Consider the following 23,793-nt stretch of genomic DNA (forward strand, 5'->3'; position numbering starts at 1 on the left):
CGATAATATTGACATACTTATTTAGTATATAAAAACGTTTAAATGCTCTCGAGAGAGCTCCAAATATGGAGCAACAAATTCCGGTTGGTTGCTTGCAATAGACATTCGTAATACAATGTGATCAGTGCTTGCTCAAATCTGCGACCGGTAACAACTTGTTGAGCAAACGCGTATATTTAAATTATTGTAGCGCGTAGAGTGGCACACGAAATTGTTTTGGCGTATTTTCCAAGTGAGCAGTGCCCAACATTAGTTAACAAATCTCAGAAAATATATCAAACAATTAACAGGTACTCATACATAAATATGTACTCAAGCATACTTCTGCTTGTCGCGTGTATTTAAAAGTTTATTTGTGGAAATAAAACGTTCATTTATGAGAGCGTATAAACTACTGTATATACATATGTACATATAAGCGTACATACATATGTATTTATTATTAAAGTTTAATATTACTTTATTGTTATTGGATCATTATGTAGAAACTTATAACAAACCAATAATTAAGTTGCCAAACCGAAAACTGATTAGTTCAGACAGCCTGTTATTGAAACGAATAACTGTGCAAGAATTTCACTGTGAGGTTGTATGTCTGAGCTAAGTTTCCTCTTCGTTGAGAGCTCAAATATAAGGACAGCTGTAAGTTGGTTAGAAACTGTAGCGGCAAGGTTAAATATGTAAATATTATTAAAAAATTGTCGACTTCAAAAGCCGAGTCAGCTAATTCAACTTTTAGTTTTTAACATGTTTTTCACAGTATCAAAATTGTATGGTAATGAACAAAATATTACTGAACTAATGGTTTTTTATTTTGTATGTAATTAAACTTGTGCAAAGTTCATTGTCTTATGAGCATTAAATGCAAAACGTTTCGGCGAAAGACTCTGCACATCATTGTTTTTATCTACACACATATACATATGTATTTGTACTTATGCATTTATTTATATGTACCTACTTTTTATACCATATTTATATATCCTCAAGATGTAAACATAAGAATGTGAGTATATGTACAGCTGTTGACAGCTAATTAGAAGCGCGACTTATTTTGAAGCAAATGAAATTATTTTCGAATAAAACACTTATTTTTACCGTTTTTTCACGCACTTATTAAACTTAAACTTTAATAGTAAAATTTTTAATTTAAAATCCGTTTTTTTTTGAAGATTTTAACAAAAATGTATGGAGTCAACGATTTGAGTGTGACAACTAATTAGAAGCGAAAATTTTTTATCAGCAAAAAATACTGCTATTAAAAAATATTGCTTACTTTCAGTTAGTATTTTGTTGCTTAACCCTTTTTCTTTAAAAGTGCTTCACATCGCCTGCGAATTGACGTTATAAGATTCTGACAGCCCAACACTAGTGTTGCTTGCCATGCCGTCCTAATTTCTACGAAAAGGACTTATATATTTGTGATATTTTTGATACCTATAGCTTTATGACATCAACCCAGATGTGTTCTCTTCAGATCACTCCAAAACATTCATGGAATTTTCAACAAAACACCATGACTGATCCTCCACCATGCTTCACTACGCGTGAAGAATATCAAGGATCAACTTGTTGATAGATTGGTCGGCAAACATGCCTTCGATCGTCAGGATCTTTGCGATTTATTTTGGTTACATCGCTCCAAACAACATATTTCCATTTATTTGTTGTCCAAGATTAAAAAACGTTGGAAATGTCTACGCATTGTTTAATATGAATTTTGATCAGACGTGGTTGGCGGCAAAACGATCTTCGCTGTTTTTTAATATTCAGAAAAATACTTCAATAAATTAAAAAAAAACTCCAATTCGGGCAAAAATTCCTGCAAATTGTGTCAAAAGCGTACAAGATATAGGGCGAAAATGGGTTTTTTCTATGGCTTTTAATAAGATGTCATGTAAATTTACTATCAATTTCCTCAAAAACCGTATTGTGAGAATTTCGAATCTTCAGAATTAGCGTGGCTTCTAGTTCCTAAATTTTATATACTTAATATCGAAGATATTTTGTAAAAATTCACTTTTGTTCGAATCACCTCATGAAACTTGTAGGTAGCTAGATAAAGGGGGGTGGCAGAACATCCTTGTCCCCGGGCGCCCGAAGTTGTACCTACGCCACTGCTTGAATTTTATGTAGAATGTCAGTGGAACTCTTTTTTTTTTTGGTCTCCTCGTAGTAATTGTGCGATATACATATTTCTGTTGAAGTTGTTCGGGTTTTTTCTTTGCGAGCAAAATTTAAAATGGTTTTAAAATTCTGTATATGCTTAAGGGCATTGAAAACAATTCCTTTTGAGCATTTGACATGTTTCTTTAAACCACTGTTTCTAATTAGCTGTCGCACTTAATTCTAAAAATAAAGAAAAAATAAAAGAACTTTAACTTGACAACTACAAAACAGAGTGAATTTAGTAGGACATAGAGTAACACAAACCATGCAAGACTTTTAGGAATATAAATAACGCTATATTAATAATTTTTATCATTATACTCATCAGCCACCTACAAAAAAGGGAGGGTTTCTAATTAGCTGTCAACAGCTGTACATATATGTACATATGTATATGTATATGCATTAGGGTGTCGGTTATTTCCCAAGTTGACTTTTTTCTTTTGCCATCTATCTTCTCTTTTATTTTCAATTTAGACCGTGACAAAATCATATTTCTCTTCCCATGAATATAATATAGGATATAGGATTGATATCAAACATCATTAAACAAGTAAATCTCCAACTTATGATTGACATATTATTTTTTCGTACAAACACAAATTATAAGTATATTCTGAAATTGTAGGCCAAACACATCCCCTTACCAAAAAACGGGTATGTGATATAAAGTTAGCTAACAAAGGCCAAAAACATAATAATGTGCCTTTGACTAGAGATATCACATGCACTAAACGATATATGTACATACTTATGTACGTATGCAAGGTATAAAGTCAAATATTCCATCGCTTCATTTGCAATGAACGATAGTCAGATATATTGAAATCAAATAGTCTCGTCATTCTAATCATCAACTACAACACTATATGCATAAGGTTGCGTGCGCTTAAACACTCCAAAAATAGGGTTTATCCTAATATATACATACATACATATATTGCAGTATGTGATTATTTAAACATACATAATATATTTTCATATTATGAAAATGTAATAAAAATACATATTTGTTGTTGAAATCGCATTGCACATTATCAAACGAACACCATGGAATTTAATCTTAAGTTTCGAATAATAAAAAAAAAAATGCAATTTATTACATTATAACTTTTTTTCGTACGCAAAAAATTGGATTTTTAAGTTTAAGGTTACTTAGTGCCGTCAGCGATTGTTCAATATTGTAAAATAGGGATCGGTGCCGCCGTGAAAAGTTCTTCAGACGCACTCGCCAAATATTAGATTTTTAGTGTTTCTTATCTATGTACATACATATACATACATATTTGGAAAATCACCGCCGATAACCTGAGGTGAAGTGGATTTGTTTATTATTTATAAACGTATTTATATATTTTTATGTACATTCATGAGTATGTGAGTAAGCAAATTAATTATCGCATATTATTTGAAATCTTAAAGATTACCTCACATACTATTTTCATCTGCCTTTTAAAGAAAAGGTAGAGTAATTTATAATTTTACATAATATGTTTATTATCCAAAATATGTACATATTTATATTTACTATATTTATACATTAATAAGGAAAAAAATTAATATAACGGGCTGTTGTAATTAAAAGATATGCACGTACACATGTACATACATATGTATATGAGTTGAATAGTATATATTATAAGTATGTATAAATACCAAAAAAAAAAACATTAATAATAATAAATTCGTAAAGTATCGATACTGAGTACTACTGGGATTCAGAACTAAAAAGTTCTTAAGTGCCCATTCACATACAACTTTCTCGCTTTGTGTGGCAGTCCATACTGAAACAACGAACGCATAAAAAAAAAGGGTTTGCCACAATGAACGCTTTCGGAGTTTCTCTGTAACAAAAATGCCGACGTTTGCTTTGCAAAGTGTAAAAAGATAAGCGTTGTCCAATATTTTGCGCCAAAAGTTTTTGTGGGATCGTACTCATACAAAACCGTACATCGAACTCTTCTCTCAAAACAAATGTCTGACGCAAAGCGGAGCAATAATCCTATGTGAATTGGTCATAAGAGTGCTTAAATTTTTAAAATATATCTTTTCCTAGGCACTTTTGGAAGATTTGTATTACAGATGGGCTATAAGTAAACTTCAAATTAAGACACAAAACTGTGCTACCGCCTCTGAAAGGTTTAATGTACATACATATCTCACAAACCACTAGGAAATACAGCTACACATTTAAATGTAAATCCTTCGTTATTATGTTCAGTGTACAATTTTGTTTTTGTAAAAACAAAGAATACCAGACCTAAGAGCTTTTAGGCGTCAAATTATTGTATTTGTACTAAACTTCCATTAAGACATATTTCCTGCCAAACTAAATAGTGAAAAAAGTATGCTGTTTTGGACGACAAGTATTTCATAAAAACTAGCTTTTCCGGGCATTTGAACATATTGAAAGGTGTTGTACACTTTAGTAATTGAAAAAGTTAACTCAATCATTTCATATATTCCCAAATACAACCTAAATAATGATTTCCGACTTTCCTGCTGTTTTAAAGCCGTTTATGTTGGTCAGTGTACTTACGTGATATTGACCGTAGTCTAATCCTCATACTCCTAATATAATGATGTTAATTACGATTCTCTGGTTGACTTTTTGCTCATATGCTTAATATATTGAATTTAGCCACCTGAAACACCTGAAAGTATTTCTCAGGCTTTGATCCTAGCAAATTGCGAGGAGTATAAAATGTTCGTTTGTTCCTCACTTTTTTATCATGCACTCTCGGAAATAATTCCATTTTTACCATAATTTTTTACGGTTACTTCTTTCATTTTTAATTTCGTTTTATGTAAGATCAGTAAATGAGAGTGTTGGTTGAAAAATCTATTACAAACGATGTTTAACTAGTTACACATCAGATTAATGCTTTATCTATAATCACAATTTATTCATTTATTACGTATGTAAAATTAGTATTACTTATTATTGTAATTAATTATTTTTATTATCTATTTTAGCCACTATGTTCAAAGCTGTCAAAATCAAGTCAAGTAAGTACCTAAAATTATTTATGCAAAATTTTAACTAAAAATTTAAGTAAATTGACTCTTAAACTAATTTCGAAGTTCGTAATGACTGACTGCACTTAGCAAAATAAGCAGAATATTGAAACTCACATTGGTATTTGGATTTCGATACTTTGTTGAACAAATTCAAAATCGATCGTTATTGTTTTTTGTAGCAGTATAAAAATATTTAAAAAGCTTAAGGCTCTGATGTCCAGTGGACTACATTTTGATACTGACTATCATAGACAATTGAAAAATCAAATGCGAAGTACAGTCGACGCTCAAACATTAGAAACACTTTGTTTTTGAGATACAAAAACTATTAAATAGTTTAAGGGTCTACTGTTGAGTTAAGGGGTTATATACATTCTTTGTTGAAGAAAAAAAGGAAAGTTTAGAATTTTTTTTAGGTATGTAGCAATTATTTCATTACACGAATGTTTTTATTTTTCGATAGTACACTTTATTAACAATGTTTGTGCGAAATTTCGTGAAAAAATATCAAATAGTTTTTCCTTGTGCTTGAACGATCGTTTTTATGTTTTTTTGTGCACACGGGAACGTTTTATGCAAAAAATGAACTTTTTGGTCACTAGAAATTTCAAAAAAAAATTAATTTCGGCGAAAAAAAGTTTGTGCGTAAAAAGTCGATCGTTCAAGCACAGAAAAATTTCATTACGAACATTAAAAAAAAAAAATTGAAGAAAATCGGTTCAGTATTTTTCCGCCAATCCATGTCACCGCAAAGTCATTTTTCAAAAAACACCATTTCGAGATATTCGTTTAAAGTTTCAAGTTCAGTTTGGGGCCGCGAGGAGGCGCGCGGTTAGAAGTGCTGTAACTTTTTTTCTACTGCTCGAATCTCTATGAAAATTTGAGAAAATGTTCTCAAGGAGTGGTTCTTTAAGATAAAGCAATAACAAAATTTCGATTTTTTGAAATTAAAAAAGGTATATAACCCCTTAATAGTCCGTGATCTAATTAACGCATATATTTTTATGTAACTAAAAAAATTAAGTAAATTTAGACAAATACGATAATTTTTAAATCTAAGAAATCACGTTCGTCGTTTTGAAGTTTATCAATTGCTGCAAGCACAGTGTTATCAATAAGCAAAATAGTCTTCGGTTGCAAATTATTTTCTTGAGGAAACCATTTGACCCCACAAAATTTTTAATAAGAACAGAACTTAATTTTTCTTCTTCTTTATTAGAAATTTTGTGAAAACAATCATGAAAAATCCAAAATGTCGTCTCATATTGTTTTTAAGTTGTAATGAGGTAGATTATTCTATTCAACAGTAGCACTGATTTATGTAATCCAGCAGTGTTTGCTCTAAGTAAGATTGGAAATCGTTCCTTCTGAATTTTATATCCAGGGTCCTGTTTTTCGAAAAAAACAGGCACATCTTTATACTGATTTTATTGTTGGGTCACGATCGGTGTGATTAAGCGATTTACTTTTACTATTAAACAGATTCAGTAGAGTTGAACTAGCCAAAAATGTACATACACTCGTGACCACGCAAATCTTACCACTCAAAATTTTCAAGTGTTGTGCATATATGACAATACTATACATATAGCGGTACTTTTTGCGGTATAGAAATTTTTTATTTAGAAATAAGTTACTAATCAAAAATATTAAAAACTAAAAACAAAACACATTCAGCTATAGATGAATCAGTTGAAAGATAGTGAGCTTTACAAAATGATCTCGAAAAGTAAGAGACTGACTTGCGATGAAATACTTTTTTATTTTTTTAATTTATTTTCATTTACACTATAATCGAAATTAATATTTTATTTTATTTCTTTTTTTTGTTTGAATCACGGAGTTTAGCAGGTATATCACTTTAAAAACAATAAAATCGGCCGTTTTTGTATAAGCAGAGAAAAGCTTTTTTTCTTGTTTTTTGTTCCTGTTACACTTGCTCAAAAGACAACTCTTAACAATTTTCTTACTCACATAATCATCAAATAAGTACAATGTGCAAATTGCTGAGATAACATAGCAAAGAATCTGTCAAAACTAAAGTTCAATCTGTAATGGTAAAAGTGTAGTAAAATTTTTGTTAAAATTTTATTTTTTGTTCGTGTGAGTGGAGTAAAGATCAGATATAAAAATCTTTTTATAACTCTTTTATTAGCTTCACCTGAATGTTTGTATTTTTGTACGTTTGTATATATGTATATTTTTAATGTTGTAGTGGCACAGAAACTGTATGGGACTTTGACAAAGAATCAACATTTTGATACCGCAAAAACATACAAAAAATGCCCCTTAAAGAATGCAATTAAAATCATCAACTATTCTTGCCGCCATTTGAATAAATCCTTAAAGAAAGTGATAACACCAGAGGTGGCTAATGGTTAAAAAAACTAAAAACAAACATATAAAACAAAAGCATATTTTACTAAAAAGTGAAAAATAGACAAAAAACTAAAAAGCAAACTTTCAAAACTCTTCAAACTCAAATGTAAAAAATAATTCTTAATATAAACTGACATTAATATTAACCGACGAATAATTGTATTACTTTGAGAAAAGTGCGGATTGTTTTGTACCATATTTTTCGTATTTATGCCTCATTTTTCACGAAATAAATTTCGGTCAATATTACTGTCAGTTTATATTAAGAATTATTTTTCACTTTTTAGTCTGAAGTGGTTTAAAAGCGTGTGTTTTAGTTTTCCAAACTATACTTCTAGTGATTCAAAATATCATCGTTATTTACAAAGAAAGGAAAATTGCATAGATTTTATGCGACAAATTAGTACACATACATATACAAGATTCCTACTCTTTCTTTCGTAATTAATGTAGTAGTTGAATAAGAAAAATAAAGATAAAAAACTATACTATGATAAAAATGACATAGTCAGTCCAGCTCATTCGTACCGTCCTTTTATATTCGTGAGATCTATGTGTGTTTCATGTTTCATCGAAATGCCTATATGTATATCCATTTATTAGTTAACTGTCGAAGATGGATTCGAAAAAAACCCATTTTAATCTGAACATGAAGAAATACTCGGATGGGTTGAAACTGAATCGCATACCAGACACACATCGATTAAAATCATGGTTTTTTACCGACAACGTAAAATAAAAATTGGCAATAATGAAGTGACGAAGTGGATACAATTTAAAGTTATTAGTTTCATAAAATATATTTTATAATTAAACGATTCTAATCTTCATATAATTTCTTACAGGATTATTAATGGGCTTGAAAACTGCTCATGCGGATCTGACAATTGCGAAGTTAATACACTTTTATGGGTAAGTTTTTATACCATCGCATCACGTTGAATAATACTTCCACTAGCCCCATATATGTATGTACATACATATAAGATAATAATTTTCAATCTTCTGTTTGGATTTATACCCATATATCGGCCAATATGTTATCTTAGCAAAATTAAGCATTTTATAATGTTTGGCATGTGATGTCGAAAATGAGTGAAATTTGTCCGTGAATGCCGAATATATTGGTCACATTATATATTATGCTGATCCAGACGTATTATATTTTATTGAAATTGAGTTGATATATTTCATCAAACGTAATATGGTTTAGCGTTTAGAATGTATCAAATTAGTCTATACCTTGATCTGGCACCCTTTCGCCAATTTAATGATATTGACTTGCATAATACATTTCTTATTAACTCAATTGAAAGATGGGTTTAATGAAGGAATTTAGTATAGGTTCTGAAACTGTTTTTAAGTGGAGAAATATTCATTTAATTCAGTGACATCATACTTCAGATTTATGTATTTAAGTTAAGATGTATAAACATTTAATTTGTCTGAATAATTTTAAAACCCTGGCCAACCTTGGCTCAAGTTCTTACGTGAATACTTTCAAATGAAAAGTTCGAAACCATTTGTCTCTTCTTTAACTAAATGCATTGCTTCATGCAAAAAACTGAGAGGGTTTGAGAGGGCTTTAAAGAAGCCGGTGTAAAAATTGGACGACGGGCGTGGCACGCCCACCCTTAGGTAAAATCACATACATATCTCAGAACCTGCTCGACCGATTTCAACGAAATTTGGTATATAACATTATATTTTCATATGGACGAAATCGGATTGCAGCCACTCCCACTTGCCATAAAACACAGTTCAAAAATTGATTTTTTCACCTCTTGAGCAAATTTTTTCAAATCAAACAAGACCTGTTTAAGCTCCTAAGGACATTAAAAAAACTTAGAAACTCCTTTGCTCACATGGGTGGGATAACTTGACTCTTCTCGTCATTAATAGAGGTACGCGAGCAGATATCATCAAAGCATGTTTTATATCATCGCCCTTATGGACTTCGATTGAAAATATAAAATTACGGGCAAATATGAGAACTCATCTTCATGGAATCACTGAGAGTGATTTTCCACAGCAACTGCTTAAACTTGGGGAACGAATTTTTCTCACTCCAAATTTAAACAGTAATTGTAATATTCTTTTGTATGAGTCTCTAGGCCAAATACCTGTAGTAAATAGTTGAGAAATTTTTATAGATGCAGTTCATTGGTTGAGTTCTAGGGCAATAGTGTCACCCAGAAATGATAGTGTCAACGAAATAAACAATCTAATTATTCAAAAAGTTCCCGGAGAAATACAAAAATACAAATCGATAGACACCGTGACTAATATCGAAGCAGCAGTCCATTATCCCCAGGAGTTTTTAAATTCATTAAACCTGGACTGCCACCACATGAATTGGCTTTAAAAAGTGGAATTCCAATTATAGTTTTGAGGAATTTAAGTCCTCCAAGTATGCGCAACGGGACGAGGCTGCTTATTAAGGAATTTAATATATCGAGGATTCCGATAATCTCAAGTGAACTGCCAATCCCATTTAAACGGCTTCAATTTCCAGTGAAAGCATCTTTCGACCTAACTATAAACAATTCCCAAGGTCAAACTTTCGAAATAGTAGGGCTTGACCTATTAAAAGAATGTTTTTAGGTTGGAGGTTCTAAGAATTGCTGCCACAAAATAAATTAACATCAAATATCTCAATAATTTATTTTTCAGGAGCAGAGAAAGTAAAATATATAGTAAAGGCCTTTTTACAAAAATTAAAAAAAAAAATAATAAAAATACAAAAAAATATACTTTGATATTCGAATTTCCTTCATTTAACAAATTTTTAATGACCTCACGCAAAAACTAGAAAGTATGTGTGGAAGAGTGTGTAGAAAATTATAGCTTTCGAAATGAAGCCGTGGCGGGCTGCTTGTTAATATATAAAATAATTTATGATAAATATAAACTATTATGAAAAGAAAATATTTGATTTAAAAAAGTTTATGCTTTTTGTGTTGAAAAACACCTTATTTTTCCAAGTGATGCTCTTATCGATATTATCTAAAATGCTATTGAGTTCTCATAGAACTCTCATAAACGCGTTCAGGATTTCTGACTCTTCTTCAGTAAGAACTGAAGATGCTGGAATTGTTGTTAGAAAAGATTATGGTAATAACATCTCTATATATTTTCATACAAAATTTGAATATAGAGCTCTTGGAGTATTAAAATATTTCGAATCGCATATTTGTGTAATATTGTGTGATCACTTAATTTTCGAAAATTAATTATTATTAATTTCTGTATTTCTTCATCATTCAAACCCTTTTTTATTACCACATATGTATATTAAAAGGTTAATGGAAGAAATCGGTTTTAAAATTATGGCATTGTGGTCACATTTAACGTTGCTAAATATTACATTTCAAGTTCAAGAAAACTTTTGGTAGTTTCGAACATTACCGCTATATGAAAGGTGGAAGTTATCTCAATTTCTTCTCAAGTTACTGCATGTGCTTACAGACCAACGAATAATGGGATAAACGAAATTCAATTCTTTTCATCACTTTGATATGATATATCCATTTCGAAGTAATTGAAAACTGTCAACACTAACAACATTTTCAAAAATTATATTACAGTCCAACGTATGCCGACAGCAACATTTTTAATATAGATGACTACAAATCATTGTTAGAAGATTCTAACTTCTCTAAAACAAAGAATACAGTACTATATATACATGGTTATCTTGAGGACGCGGACATTGAGAGTGTACATGTGATTGTGGATGCGTATCTTCAACGAAACGATGTCAATCTAATTATATTGGATTGGGGTGAATTAGCCAATGGAAATTATATGTTTGACGCTGTAGTCAATTGTAAGCAGGTAATTGATTTGATTAAAGCAACCGCAGTTTTATTCAAACACAATTAAACCAAAATTAATTAAAGCTTGCGTCCGTTTTGGCGAGAAATTTAATTGCCATGTTTGAGATGGGCTTGGACATAGACAAGTTTCATATAGTAGGACATTCACTAGGCGGACAAATGGCTGGCATAATCGGACGAGAAGTGTTCAGGCGTAACGGAAAAACGAAAAAACTTCCCAGGTATTGCCCGAAGTAGTACTTTTATGTAAAGGTATTCAAGTATTTTAAACATTTTTAATGTACTAATTTCGAACACTAGGAATACTAAAATAGAAAGTATACTTAAGACGTAGCAATTGTAAAATCTCCCATGTTTTGTAGTGTATAGTATAACTTGTTCTTAAATTTTTTCAAAGGCTTTCAGCATTAGATCCTGCATTTCCTTTATTTTATGGAACGTTCTCGTATCATTTGAGTAAACATGATGCAGAATTTGTTGATGTAATCCATACTGACGCCTGGATATATGGGGCTCCGGTAAGTACTGGGACCGCAGATTTTTGGCCCAATGGTGGTACGACATTACAACCCGGCTGCCCGAAAAGAAATTATAAGCTTCTTTCAGATAACGGTGAGTTATGTTGCGTTTCACATAAGATTATTATATAATCATCTATTTATAACAGCAATGTCCCTGAGTGACTATTCCGTAGTAAGAGATCAAAGCTTGTGAGATAATTTGAACATTTCACGAAATACAAAAACAAGCCGTTTGAAGAAAAAATTTCCAAGTTGCAAATGACAAAAATCTATATATTTTAAAAATAAAATTTAGACACCCCATTGGTCCATTTTTAACTTAAATAATTTTTTTATTCAAATTAATGTTTAATTTTTGTCATTGAAACGTAAAATATATTTCTTTGAAATGTTAAAATCCCTTAACATAAGTACTTCTTCATCTCCTATTTGCCAGGAACATTGTTAATTAATTCGACTTACCGCCTTTTCCAGATTTATCTAGTCATCGCCGATCTTGGTGGTTTTGGGCCGAAAGCGTCAAGAAGGAATTCCCGCACCAATTTTATGCTGTTAAGGCAAAGAACTGGGCCGATTTTAAAAATGGCAAATACGTCGATAATGAGGAGCAGCGTGTTGTGATGGGTCATGACTGCCCCACGAAGTACATACATACAATATTTTCTTTGAACAATGTGCAAATTTTTTTTATTTAAATATTTTATTTACATTTTTAAGCATTACTGGAGACTATTATTTACAAACTAATGGCATACAACCTTATGCAAGAGATATAGCTGGCATAACCTATGTTCATCCTGCAAAACTGGTTGGAAACAGTCCCACGGAGAATGAAGGCGTTGAGCCGTCGAAAACATAATACTTAGATCTTCTGCTAGTATTAGTATATGTCCAACAATTCTCATTTTGTATATAATCGTGTAAATATTTTAATGTGTATCATTTAATAACTTATATGTATGTATGTATATATTTACATTTTTACATCGCGAATTTTGGCATAACTTTTTATATACATAAATCTAACTATGTCACATTTCAAAAAAAAATTAAAAATATTTTAATTATTTTTAGTTAGTCGGCTATGTTAGCGGTGATCCGCCTTCAAAGCTCGATATTTTAAAAACAAATATAAATGTAAACTTCGATTGCACCGTTGCTACAGTACCCTTCACAAATATAAAGTTTCCATACAAGAACTTGATTTAGATCTGTCAGTTTGTATGGCAGCTTCATTCTATGGTGGTCCGTTCTGAATTTTGTACAGCTTCTGGGGAAGGAAAGGATGCGTACAAAATTTCAGATCGATATCTCAGAAACTATTGGTCTAGTTACGAAAATTAATAAATAAAAAATTAACACAATAGGATTTTTATGTTCCTTCAAGAACACAAGCACATAACATTACTAAAGATTAATCAAATCGCACTCAATATTGAAAGCATATCAAAGAATATACTATTGTAATAAATGTTTCTGAGTAAATACCCTGGAAGTCACGGTTACTAAAACTTCAATACATTGAAAAATTTGCAATAAAAATAAAATTTTCATATTTTAATCCCGGTGTTGAGATTAAAATGTTAGATTTTCATATTTAAATCTCAAAAAAATGATAAATGAAAATTTAATATCTATGCCAAGACATTTGGGCTTAAAAATTGAAAGTTGTATTCATTTTTTTATGAACGCAAACGCAAAAGAATTTATTCTAAAACAATTTTTAATCACATATGTATATGTATGTTTGGATTTCATTTCATTTTTTAATCCCGTAGTTGGAATTAAAAATCAAAAATCTGGTTTGTAATTTAAATTTTTTTTTTTAATTTTTAATCCAGTATGCGGAATAAAATTTTTATATTTTTAAAATTTTTTTAACACCGTATTTGGGGTTACAAAATAAAGAAAAAGAAATTTGATTGAAATGTTAAATCAATTTTTTTATGAGTTATTTGCAATCTTGGTTGCAGGGTATATTAATCGGATAGGCATTACACAATTTTATCGAAACATGATTGAGACTGTAGAAAAATTTATATAACTATTTATTTATCAATAATATCTCATAATTAGTCGGACTCAGTAAATTAATTAAACTGATTTGGTTGCATCTTCAAATATGTGTTATTAAAATCGTATTTTCAGAGAAATGTATGAATGAAATAGAAATGAAAATATACATATACATATGTATATCGATTGTCAGGTAAAAACATGACATCGTTAAAGTTATCGATAGCCGTGTGGTTATTGGACGAATCAGTTTTAATTGGCATTTCATCATTTACTACTAGTTGTTTACGTTTTAAAATAATATAAAAGTACGCCAAAATGAAAATGAAACTTATAGATTCCGTTGTGAAAAGTTTCAAGGTGGCAAAAGTTTTCCGTGAAAATACCGACAAAATTAACGCAATAGATTTTTCGCCGAATGGAGAACATTTGATTTCATGCAGCGAGGATGATCAAATTGTAATATACGATTGTGAGAAAGGAATACAATCTCGAACAGTTAACTCCAAAAAATATGGCGTGGATCTCATAAGGTTTACGCACGCTAACAATACTGCAATACATAGTTCAACGAAGGTCGATGACAACATTCGTTATCTTAGCCTCCATGACAATAAGTATTTGCGTTACTTCCCTGGACATACTAAGAAAGTAATTTCACTGTGTATTTCGCCGGTGGAAGACACTTTTCTCTCCGGATCATTGGATAAAACATTGCGATTGTGGGATTTGCGCTCACCGAACTGTCAAGGTTTGATGAATTTACCTGGTCGCCCCGTTGCGGCATACGATCCGGAAGGATTAATATTTGCTGCTGGTGTCAATTCTGAAAGCATCAAATTGTATGACTTGCGTTCATTCGATAAAGGCCCTTTCGTAACTTTTAAGTTATATCAAGAGAAAGAGTGTGACTGGACTGGTTTGAAATTCTCAAGGGATGGCAAGATAATTCTTATCAGTACAAATGGATCCATTATACGTTTAGTAGATGCCTTTCATGGCACGCCCTTGCAAACCTTTACTGGTTATCCCAACAACAAGGGTATTCCCATAGAAGCGAGTTTCAGCCCAGATTCTCAATTTATTTTCTCTGGAAGTACAGATGGACGAGTTCATATTTGGAATGCTGATACGGGCTGCAAAGTGTGTGTTTTAAATGGGGACCACCCTGGACCAGTACAGTGCGTACAATTTAACCCCAAATACATGATGCTTGCATCGGCATGTACGAATATGGCTTTTTGGCTACCAACTGCCGAAGATGACCAATAAAATATAACCAAAATAAATAAATGGTCTTATATACTACTATTACTTGAACTTAAGCTCTTAGTTTTATTTACTACGTATGACTGAATGAATAACAATAAACGTTGATTTTTTAACAAGTTATTATCTTATTTGTATAATTCATAATACTCGCGCATAACTCTTAACAATTCCGACAGATTTGCACCAGTTTTAGCACTAATAGGTATTACCTTTACTTTGAGTTCGTTTTGAAGATCTTGAAAATTATTTTTAGCTTCGGGAATATCCATTTTGTTCGCTACAATTATTTTTGGCCGTTCTGCTAAGTTTTTACTGAATTTTCTTAACTCATGCATAAGTTGTTCGTATTGGAGGGAAGGGTTATCTAAACTAGCATCCAAAACAATAAGTAACACTTTGCATCGCTCTGCATGCTTTAGGAACTGTATTCCGAGGCCTTTATTCAGATGTGAATCACGTATTAAACCTGGTAAGTCGGCAATTGCCAATTGAGTAAAGTCATCATATTGTACCATTCCAACGTAGGGTCGAAGCGTTGTAAATGCGTACGGAGCAACTTTCGGCTTCGCTCGTGTTATTGCATTCAGCAAAGTACTCTTACCAGCATTTGGTTGACCAATAAATCCTATATCAGCCATAGTTCTTAATTCTAAAATGTATGAAATATCTTCGCCTTCAGGGCCATACTCTGAAATTTTTGGACTTTTTTGAACTGAAGTGGCAAAGAATTTGTTTCCTTTACCGCCAACACCACCACGAGCAGCTACAAACATTATATTAACTTCACTTAAATCACCCACTATTTGGCCCCCTCTATTCCGTACAACCGTCCCCACTGGAACTTTCACAATTGTGTGCTGAGCATTCTTTCCGTGACAATGCTCACCTCGACCATTTTCTCCGGGCAATCCTCGGATTTTACTTAGGACATGATTAAAGTTACGCACGTCGGTCGAAGTTTGAAAAATTACATGACCTCCATTTCCGCCATCACCGCCGTCAGGACCGGCTCTTTCATTGCACCAGAGTTGTAAAAACGAGATGCAGCCATCGCCTCCCTTTCCCCCGATAACTTGTACTTGTTTGGAATCCACGAAATAAATTGGCTATTATAATTATCAAATTTTATTTAGAAACACATACATACTTATGTATTTATTTAAACCAACCTCTTTTCTGTTAGATTTCGGTTTTGTCGAACGCAACGCTTGTGGTACGGAATGTGTCTCTCTTCGCAATACAAGCCGTTTAGAATTTTTAACAGGAGAAATTAAAGATATTTTTCTAAAATATAGCAAACTTCGAGCAGCAAACATTTTGGTTTTTTAAACAACAATTGTTGCTATGTATGCAACACCCATGTGTTGTTCTGACTTGACATTCTTACCATAATCGAAATTTTGTTATCGGCTATTATGAGTGTGGGATTTGGATTTGGAGCGAGCATTTGTAAACATTTCTATTCGCGAAGAAGTTTAAACATGGTCATAAAAGCGGCTCTAATTGATTTAAGTGGCACTCTGCATATAGAAAATGAGCCGACTGCGGATGCTGTAAACGCATTAAAAAGGTTTTTACATAACAAATAAGCAATAAGCAAATAAGATATAAACTGCAACATCTTAATTATAACCTACAGGTTGCGCGATACGGATATTCAGATAAAATTTGTAACTAACACTACAAAGGAATCTAGAAAAACACTTCATGAGCGTTTACGAAAAATTGGATTTGAATTGGAAGCACATGAAATTTTTAGTTCATTGAGTGCTGCTGCAAATTACGTTGAGAAGGAGAAACTTAACCCACTGTACTTGTTAAGTGAAGACGCAAAATCAGATTTTCGTGCCTCAGATCCAAATCTTGAATTGGATTCAGTGGTAGTTGGATTAGCTCCAAGTGAATTCTACTATGAAAATTTGAATAAAGCGTTTAAGTAAGTTAGGCTCATAATAATGCAATACATTGTTTAGTTCTCATAGTATTTATCTACAGTTTACTTATGGCCAATAAGAATAACCGACTTGTAGCCATACACCAAGGTAAATACTACAAAAGAGCCGATGGTCTAGCCTTAGGTCCAGGAGCGTTTGTTAAAGGGTTGGAATATGCAGCGGCAGTAAATTCTATACTGATAGGAAAACCCAATGAATATTTTTTTAAAAGCGCCATACCTGAGGGTATATGTCCGGAAGAATGTGTTATGATCGGAGATGTCAGTAACATATTTATTCCATGAATATATATTATTAAAGCTTATCGTATTTTTTACAGGATCCGATTGACGACATTGCTGGTGCAATGAAGATAGGGCTCATAGGAATTCAAGTAAAAACAGGAAAATATTTACCAAACATTATAGTTCCGGAGCAACCAACAGTCATAGTAGAAAACTTTTCAAAAGCAGTGGACTGGATAATAAAGACTAATTTAAATTAAATTAAAAATGCAAACAAACTCGATACAATTTATTACGTATATTATATATAAAATTTAATTACTAAAATTTTAGTTTAGGGTTTTAATTCCAATAGTTAAAATTAGTTATTTTGCTTTGTTTTTATAATTCAGTAATATATTTACATATATTAAGGGTAATATTAAGGTTGACACGAAGGTCGCACATACCCATCAAATAGGGAACATTAGAGACCCTTTGAAATATGTATATTTTACATATATAAATTAGTAGCGTAACGTGCTGAGTTTTTTTTTAGCCGTGATACGCGAACTAGTCATGGAAAATTTGTTCACCTGCTTTTCTCAAGGAAATGCTCATTTCCCGGAATTTCCGATATTGGATCATTGTGGGCTATAGCTGCAATACAAACTGATCGATCATCCATCCAAACTCACCATTTTAATCTAAAACTTGTTTATTTGATGCATATTATTTATCGATACATTCTTCGAACAATCCTTCAGATCGGAACCATAACATGTAGCTGATATTCAAACTGATCGATCAAAATCAAGATAAATCTATTTATTTTTTATTAAGTATCCCCGATTCGACTTGAAGTGTGTTTGTACCTAAAAATGTTGCTAGAAAAAAACTAGAAACCCCTTTCTTTTTGATGCAAACCGTTGTCCGGCTACGTTGTCCTACCGAGGGCTTTTATTTTTAAGGGTGAGATCCCTTTTTGAATAGGGGCTGGATGATCATGTATTTGCTTTATATCCATGTTTATAATTCGTTTACTATAACCAATTACATGAAAAACTACATTTTTACTTTCGAATGTTTGTATAAGAAAGGCATATTTTTATTAAATGCAAAAGCCAAAAAATAAAATATTTGAAATAAATTATATCGCACAATTTTAATTTCTCAAATTTTAAATAGTAATTCCTTATAGGTTATTAACTTTATTAAGCACCAACTTTGAGTTTTGCAAATTCTGTAGCTACACGTATGACCTCATCTACATTTTCGTAATTTGTGCCAGAAGCTTGAGCAGATTCAGGTTTTCCACCTCCTTTTCCACCAATAACTTCACTCAACTGCTGCACCCATTCGTTGGCCTTTAGCCCCTTATTCACAGCACTCTTTGGCACTGAAGCCAAACAAAATATTTTCTTCGAATCGGGGTCAACTGATAAAAATAAAGCAGCTGCGTCAGGGCATAAGGCACGAACTTGCTTCAAGGCACCATCGAGTGCTTTAGTATTGTTATAAGCCTCAAATTGCTTTACTAACAATGTGGCTTTGGGGTTTTCTTGACAAATTTCCTTTGTTTTTTCAATTACTGTTACAGAAACAGCAGCCTTCAACGTTCGCTCCTTATCGTCGAGTGTCTTTTTTAATTGCTTTAGCAGATTGCGCATTTCGTCTTTCTTCACATATGGTATGATAGCTTGAGACACCTCTTCGGTCAATTCGACAATTTGTCTCACATAGTTCTTGGAGTTCTTGCCATCTTTATCATCTTCAATTGTAGTTTTTAACGTTTGTATTTGTTTATGAAGTTGATCATATTTCTCTAAAGCTTTTACTGCTTCAGGACCAGTAAGTGCAACGATACGTCGAATGCCTTTAGCGATTGCTTCCTCGCTAGTAATTACAAACTCCATCATATGACCCGAACGTTGTAAATGTGTACCGCCACAAAATTCTACTGATGTTTTCTCTCCGGCATCGCTATCGAGATTATTTTCAAGTTCTTCAACATTCACCCCAAACGATATAACACGCACTGGGTCGGGGTAGACCTCATCGAATACAGAGCGTAGTCCACGGATCTTCTTTGCATTGGCCAACTTTGTTTCTTTTGCGTATATAGGGACATTTTTATAAACAATATCTCGTGTTAATAGTTCTGCCTTTGCAACTTGCTCGATTGTCATAGCAGATTTGCTACTAAAATCAAAACGCAATTTATCTGGTACAACTAATGATCCTTTCTGATCAGTCTCTTTGCCTAGAACTTGAAGCAAGCTATGATTTAGAGCATGAGTGGCGGAATGGTTTTTCATGGTCAACCAACGCCGCTCAGTATCGATTTTAAGATCAATTTCATCGCCTACAGTGAACTCTCCATCAGCTACTCCAATATGTAAAATGTAACCGCCGCGGTTATAAACAGCATCAACAATGAATTTATCATCGGCATTATTAAGTTTAACAAATAGTCCCTTGTCATATATTTGACCACCACTTTCTGCATAAAAATTTGTTTGGTCTAAAATGATACCTGCCTTACTACCAGCTTCTATCTTATGCACGAATTGGTTCCCAAAACGTAATGCAAGTATTTTGGCAGTGCATGAAGTAAATTTGTAAGGTGAATCCAAATTTTCGGATTCAGCTTCATATTTGTATTTAAAGGAATCATTTGTGATTTGAATGGATTTAGATTGCAACTCGGAAATGGCATGTACATCTAGGTCGATTTCATCAGCTTTGGTAGTGCTCTTTCCTTGTGACATAATGTATGCAGCTTGTTTCGCTAGTTCATACTCTTCCATATTGATTTCAAGGTTTTTTTCTTCAGCCATTAACTGAGTCAAATCAACCGGAAATCCATATGTGTCGTATAACTTCCAGGCCAAATCACCAGGAATTACATTTTGGTTACTCAATTTAGCTACAGTACGATTGAAAAGATCTCGGCCGCGCGAAAGGGTTTTCAAAAACTGTGCTTCCTCTTCATTAATTATATCAATTATCTGTTGAGGATTTTTTCGTACCTCTGGAAACGCATCTCCAAGTAAATCTACCACAGTGTGAACCAGTGACCCAAAGAAGCCGGGCTTGGCATTTAGTTTCTCAGTAGCATACCTAAAGTAAAAATATAATAAATGTTCATTTTTTGTGAAATGATCTTGTTATCATCGCAAGGGGTTAATTCTTACCTTACAGCACGGCGAAGTATCCGTCTAAGTACATATCCTCTTCCGGTATTATCTGGCGTGCCACCATCAGCGAGTGCAATGGTTATTGTTCTGGCATGATCTGCCAGCACACGGTATGCCATGTCTATACCTTCCACATCTTCAGCACCCACACGACCTGCATATTCTGGTGCACCTGTACCCTCTTGTATGGCTTTGAAGAGCGGTACGAATAAATCAGTATCGTAGTTGGATCTTTTATTTTGAATTACAGACACTAATCTCTCGAAACCCATGCCACAATCGATATGTTTCTTTGGTAGTGGTTTTAGACTACCATCGGACTCACGGTTATATTGTATAAACACTAAGTTCCAGATTTCTAAAACATCTGGATCATCTACATTTACGAGTTCGGGTACACTACGACCACCAATTCTATCGAAATGCAATTCGGAGCAAGGTCCGCATGGTCCAGTTTCTCCCATTTCCCAAAAGTTGTCCTTCATACTGCCAGGTAAGATATGCTCGGGGCATAGCCCGAGATCTAACCAAATTTGTTTGCATTCAAGATCTGGTTCAAGCCCAGAAGCTTTATCTCCACCAAAATAGGTAACATATAACCGGTCCTTCGGCAGTTTCATACGTTCCGTTAAGAATTCCCAAGCCCATGTGCATATTTCTTTTTTAAAATAATCTCCAAATGACCAATTTCCAAGCATTTCAAAGAATGTGTGATGGTACACATCTTTGCCTACATCATCCAAATCGTTGTGTTTACCACCGGCTCGTATACACTTTTGAGTATTTGTGGTACGAACCCATTTTGCCATTTCACTATTAGGATCTGCCGTGCCCAAAAATATTGGTTTGAACTGGTTCATGCCAGCGTTGGCGAATAGTAAAGTGGGATCATCTAGGGGTATTGTACTAGATGAATGAACGTAAAGATGATCCTTCTCTTTAAAAAAGCCTAGAAAGGCCTCACGGATTTCATTTGCGGTTAAAACTTTCATTTCAGAAATGTTATGTTCTGTAAAAACAATATCAACAAATAAAATTACCACTTGCGACACGTGCTCTAAATATTGCACTTTCTATTGTGAAAGTGCATTCGTGTCACAGCACACATTCAAAATACTAATCAAGTGTTTTTTTTGATTTAGAGACGTTTTTAACTAATCAACTAATCGACTTCAATGAAAAGTATTTTGAAATGTGTTGCTGAAATAATTTAATCATGCTCACTTTTACCACAATTTCCAATAGTATAATTATTATTGAATTTCAGCAACCCGAAGGATGACTACTTCGATCATTTGGATATAAAAACGATATTGGTTTAAATCAGCTGTGATTCCATTAAATGCATATCAAAATCGATTATAACGAAATTACAACCATGCTAAAGAGTTTAAGAAACCTTACACAGTGTCTTCATTGTCGATAAACCTATAAATCGATTAATTTGACTAATTTATTAAAATCAATGTAAAAGTAATTTTTCTGATTCTATTCCTCCTCAAACTCTCAAAGAAAGATGTTCATGTCCGATCAATCAGTATGTGTGCAGGTGAGATTTTCTTGTGTAAAGGCTTTAAGTACGAACGTAAAATGAATTTCAATGTCGTGTAGTGCTCCTTATAACAAATTGATTTTTTTTGTTTGCGATTTGATTGTTTCAATAAGAGACAAGGATATTTATTGACTAGAAAATAGTGTTTTACTTTAATAACTGAATTTGCAAAACCTTCGGAGGTCATACCCCTCACAATGGTTATAGCAATTGCAAAATTTAACTGTGGTTGATAGAAAGCATTCAGACTAATAACTTTTTTTTAACGCGCGCCGAAGGCCACCAACGCGAATAGGAGACTATTTTACTATTGTGTAATTATTTAAATGTGGCCTTTTCACGTTTTTAGTTTCTGTTAATCCTTTGAACTATTTTATTACAAATGTATTATTGTAAGTTTGGCAAAATTTGAGATAATTATCTTTGTAAAGTGTGTAACAACCGTAATGAAGAACATATTGAAAAAGTGATTATCGGATTTTAAAATACAATCGATAAAACAAAAACCAACTTTAAAATTTTATATCAATATATTTACAATGTCCAGTAAACAAGGAAAATCTATCAACATTATTAAAAAGAACATTTCTCGAAAGTATGAAGGTAATCCTAACTTGAAATTAAAATGTGTAAAAAGTGACACGGATCGAATCAACCATATAGAGCTAGTAAAAGAGAAAGTTAATATTTGTCCTAATGAAAAACAATATAAAACACCTCAAATGAATACTATTTTGCGTGAAGTTAATCAAATTGAAAACGTTCAGTCTTTGCGCCCACAAGTATTTAAAAAGGACATCGATTTAACACCACGATCAAAAGCTATAATTGCTCCCAAGGTAAAAACTTCCATACATTTGAATACAGTTTTAAAATTTCAAACGATTTAATTTAACAGGTCACTCAAAGGCTGAACTTTAACACAGACCAAGTGGTGTTTAAAAATCTTACACCAATTAATGTTAATGACACAATATTGATTCAGAAGCAGTGCAGCGCAAATCCTAATAAATACAAAAAGACTAACAAAACACCATCGCCGGATCTCTGTCACTGGCTCGATCGCATACCATCGTTAAGACATGAAATACCCGAACCAGAAATTGCTTTAGAGTTTTGTGAAATTGAAATCGATCCATTTGAAAGTTATCTTCAGTTGATAAATTGATATTTTTTATTATTTATATATTTATAATGTACCATTATCTCATAATATATTTATCCAATAAAATTCATAACTACTAAATGTAGTATAACGTGGGCAAAAATAAAATCGGCAAAACCTCGTTCCGGAGAAATACCTACAAATATCGCTTTATTTTGTGGATTCGCCTGAAGCCGCAAACAAACTCCCAGTACGAAGCAGCTTACAGTACTTATAAAGCCTGACAGGAACGAGTTGAAGGGGAATGTGCCGACTAAACAACAATACGCGAACTGAATAACGCCGGTAAGGAGTACGTATGCCAAATAGGTGTCCACCAACTTTAGTTTCCGAGGGGTATTTTCGACATAGTCGTTATAATATTTTGCAACTATGCCTTTAATTCCAGTCATTGTGTATTTTTACGTCGTTCAACAAAAATATATATGCAGCAACAAATTTAAAAGACACGTAGAAATCAGGGTGGTATTCAATTAGAGATGGTAACTTTTTATCTAGCTT

The 23,793-nt window shown here is 32.7% G+C and overlaps 7 protein-coding genes across 9 annotated transcripts; 4 read left to right on the forward strand and 3 right to left on the reverse strand.

The window, feature by feature from the left end:
- Positions 1-113: 113 nt before the first annotated feature.
- On the forward strand, positions 114-13,169 carry LOC105225637 (lipase member H-A). 2 transcript variants are annotated; one of them, XM_049461981.1, is made up of 8 exons: positions 114-642; positions 5,146-5,178; positions 8,415-8,481; positions 11,157-11,406; positions 11,472-11,629; positions 11,806-12,020; positions 12,404-12,572; positions 12,647-13,169. In XM_049461981.1, the coding sequence occupies exons 2-8, from the start codon at positions 5,151-5,153 to the stop codon at positions 12,786-12,788; spliced, it is 1,029 nt and encodes a 342-aa protein (XP_049317938.1). In that variant the 5' UTR covers positions 114-642; positions 5,146-5,150; the 3' UTR covers positions 12,789-13,169. The 2 variants fall into 2 exon arrangements, with proteins under 2 accessions (XP_049317938.1, XP_011202492.2); XM_011204190.3 differs by having other exon boundaries at positions 114-290.
- Positions 13,170-14,166: 997 nt separating this feature from the next.
- On the forward strand, positions 14,167-15,337 carry LOC105225639 (WD repeat-containing protein 82). The gene has a single exon (XM_011204195.4). The coding sequence runs from the start codon at positions 14,264-14,266 to the stop codon at positions 15,215-15,217; it is 954 nt and encodes a 317-aa protein (XP_011202497.1). The 5' UTR covers positions 14,167-14,263; the 3' UTR covers positions 15,218-15,337.
- On the reverse strand, positions 15,257-16,533 carry LOC105225638 (mitochondrial ribosome-associated GTPase 2). Its single transcript, XM_011204194.4, has 2 exons — positions 16,387-16,533; positions 15,257-16,323 (listed from the first exon to the last, which is right to left on the reverse strand). Exons 1-2 carry the CDS (start codon positions 16,531-16,533, stop codon positions 15,343-15,345), a joined length of 1,128 nt encoding a protein of 375 aa, XP_011202496.2. The 3' UTR covers positions 15,257-15,342.
- A 99-nt stretch (positions 16,534-16,632) lies between these two features.
- LOC105225640 (haloacid dehalogenase-like hydrolase domain-containing protein 2) lies at positions 16,633-18,528 on the forward strand. The gene is made up of 4 exons (XM_011204196.4): positions 16,633-16,787; positions 16,857-17,153; positions 17,213-17,432; positions 17,492-18,528. The coding sequence occupies exons 1-4, from the start codon at positions 16,633-16,635 to the stop codon at positions 17,654-17,656; spliced, it is 837 nt and encodes a 278-aa protein (XP_011202498.3). The 3' UTR covers positions 17,657-18,528.
- LOC105225641 (alanine--tRNA ligase, cytoplasmic) lies at positions 18,446-21,953 on the reverse strand. Of its 2 annotated transcripts, none has more exons than XM_011204197.4 (3): positions 21,800-21,953; positions 20,573-21,584; positions 18,446-20,498 (listed from the first exon to the last, which is right to left on the reverse strand). In XM_011204197.4, exons 2-3 carry the CDS (start codon positions 21,565-21,567, stop codon positions 18,590-18,592), a joined length of 2,904 nt encoding a protein of 967 aa, XP_011202499.2. In that variant the 5' UTR covers positions 21,568-21,584; positions 21,800-21,953; the 3' UTR covers positions 18,446-18,589. The 2 variants fall into 2 exon arrangements, with proteins under 2 accessions (XP_011202499.2, XP_049317689.1); XM_049461732.1 differs by having other exon boundaries at positions 21,806-21,906.
- Positions 21,954-22,456: 503 nt separating this feature from the next.
- Positions 22,457-23,373, forward strand: LOC105225642 (uncharacterized). The gene is made up of 2 exons (XM_011204198.4): positions 22,457-22,966; positions 23,026-23,373. Exons 1-2 carry the CDS (start codon positions 22,667-22,669, stop codon positions 23,293-23,295), a joined length of 570 nt encoding a protein of 189 aa, XP_011202500.2. The 5' UTR covers positions 22,457-22,666; the 3' UTR covers positions 23,296-23,373.
- Positions 23,266-23,786, reverse strand: LOC109579495 (dolichyl-diphosphooligosaccharide--protein glycosyltransferase subunit DAD1). Its single transcript, XM_019990039.3, has one exon. It carries the CDS (start codon positions 23,682-23,684, stop codon positions 23,346-23,348), a length of 339 nt encoding a protein of 112 aa, XP_019845598.1. The 5' UTR covers positions 23,685-23,786; the 3' UTR covers positions 23,266-23,345.
- Positions 23,787-23,793: the final 7 nt, after the last annotated feature.

This window comes from Bactrocera dorsalis, chromosome 1 (assembly GCF_023373825.1).
Source record: "Bactrocera dorsalis isolate Fly_Bdor chromosome 1, ASM2337382v1, whole genome shotgun sequence".
NCBI classification, from domain to species: Eukaryota; Metazoa; Arthropoda; class Insecta; order Diptera; family Tephritidae; genus Bactrocera; species Bactrocera dorsalis.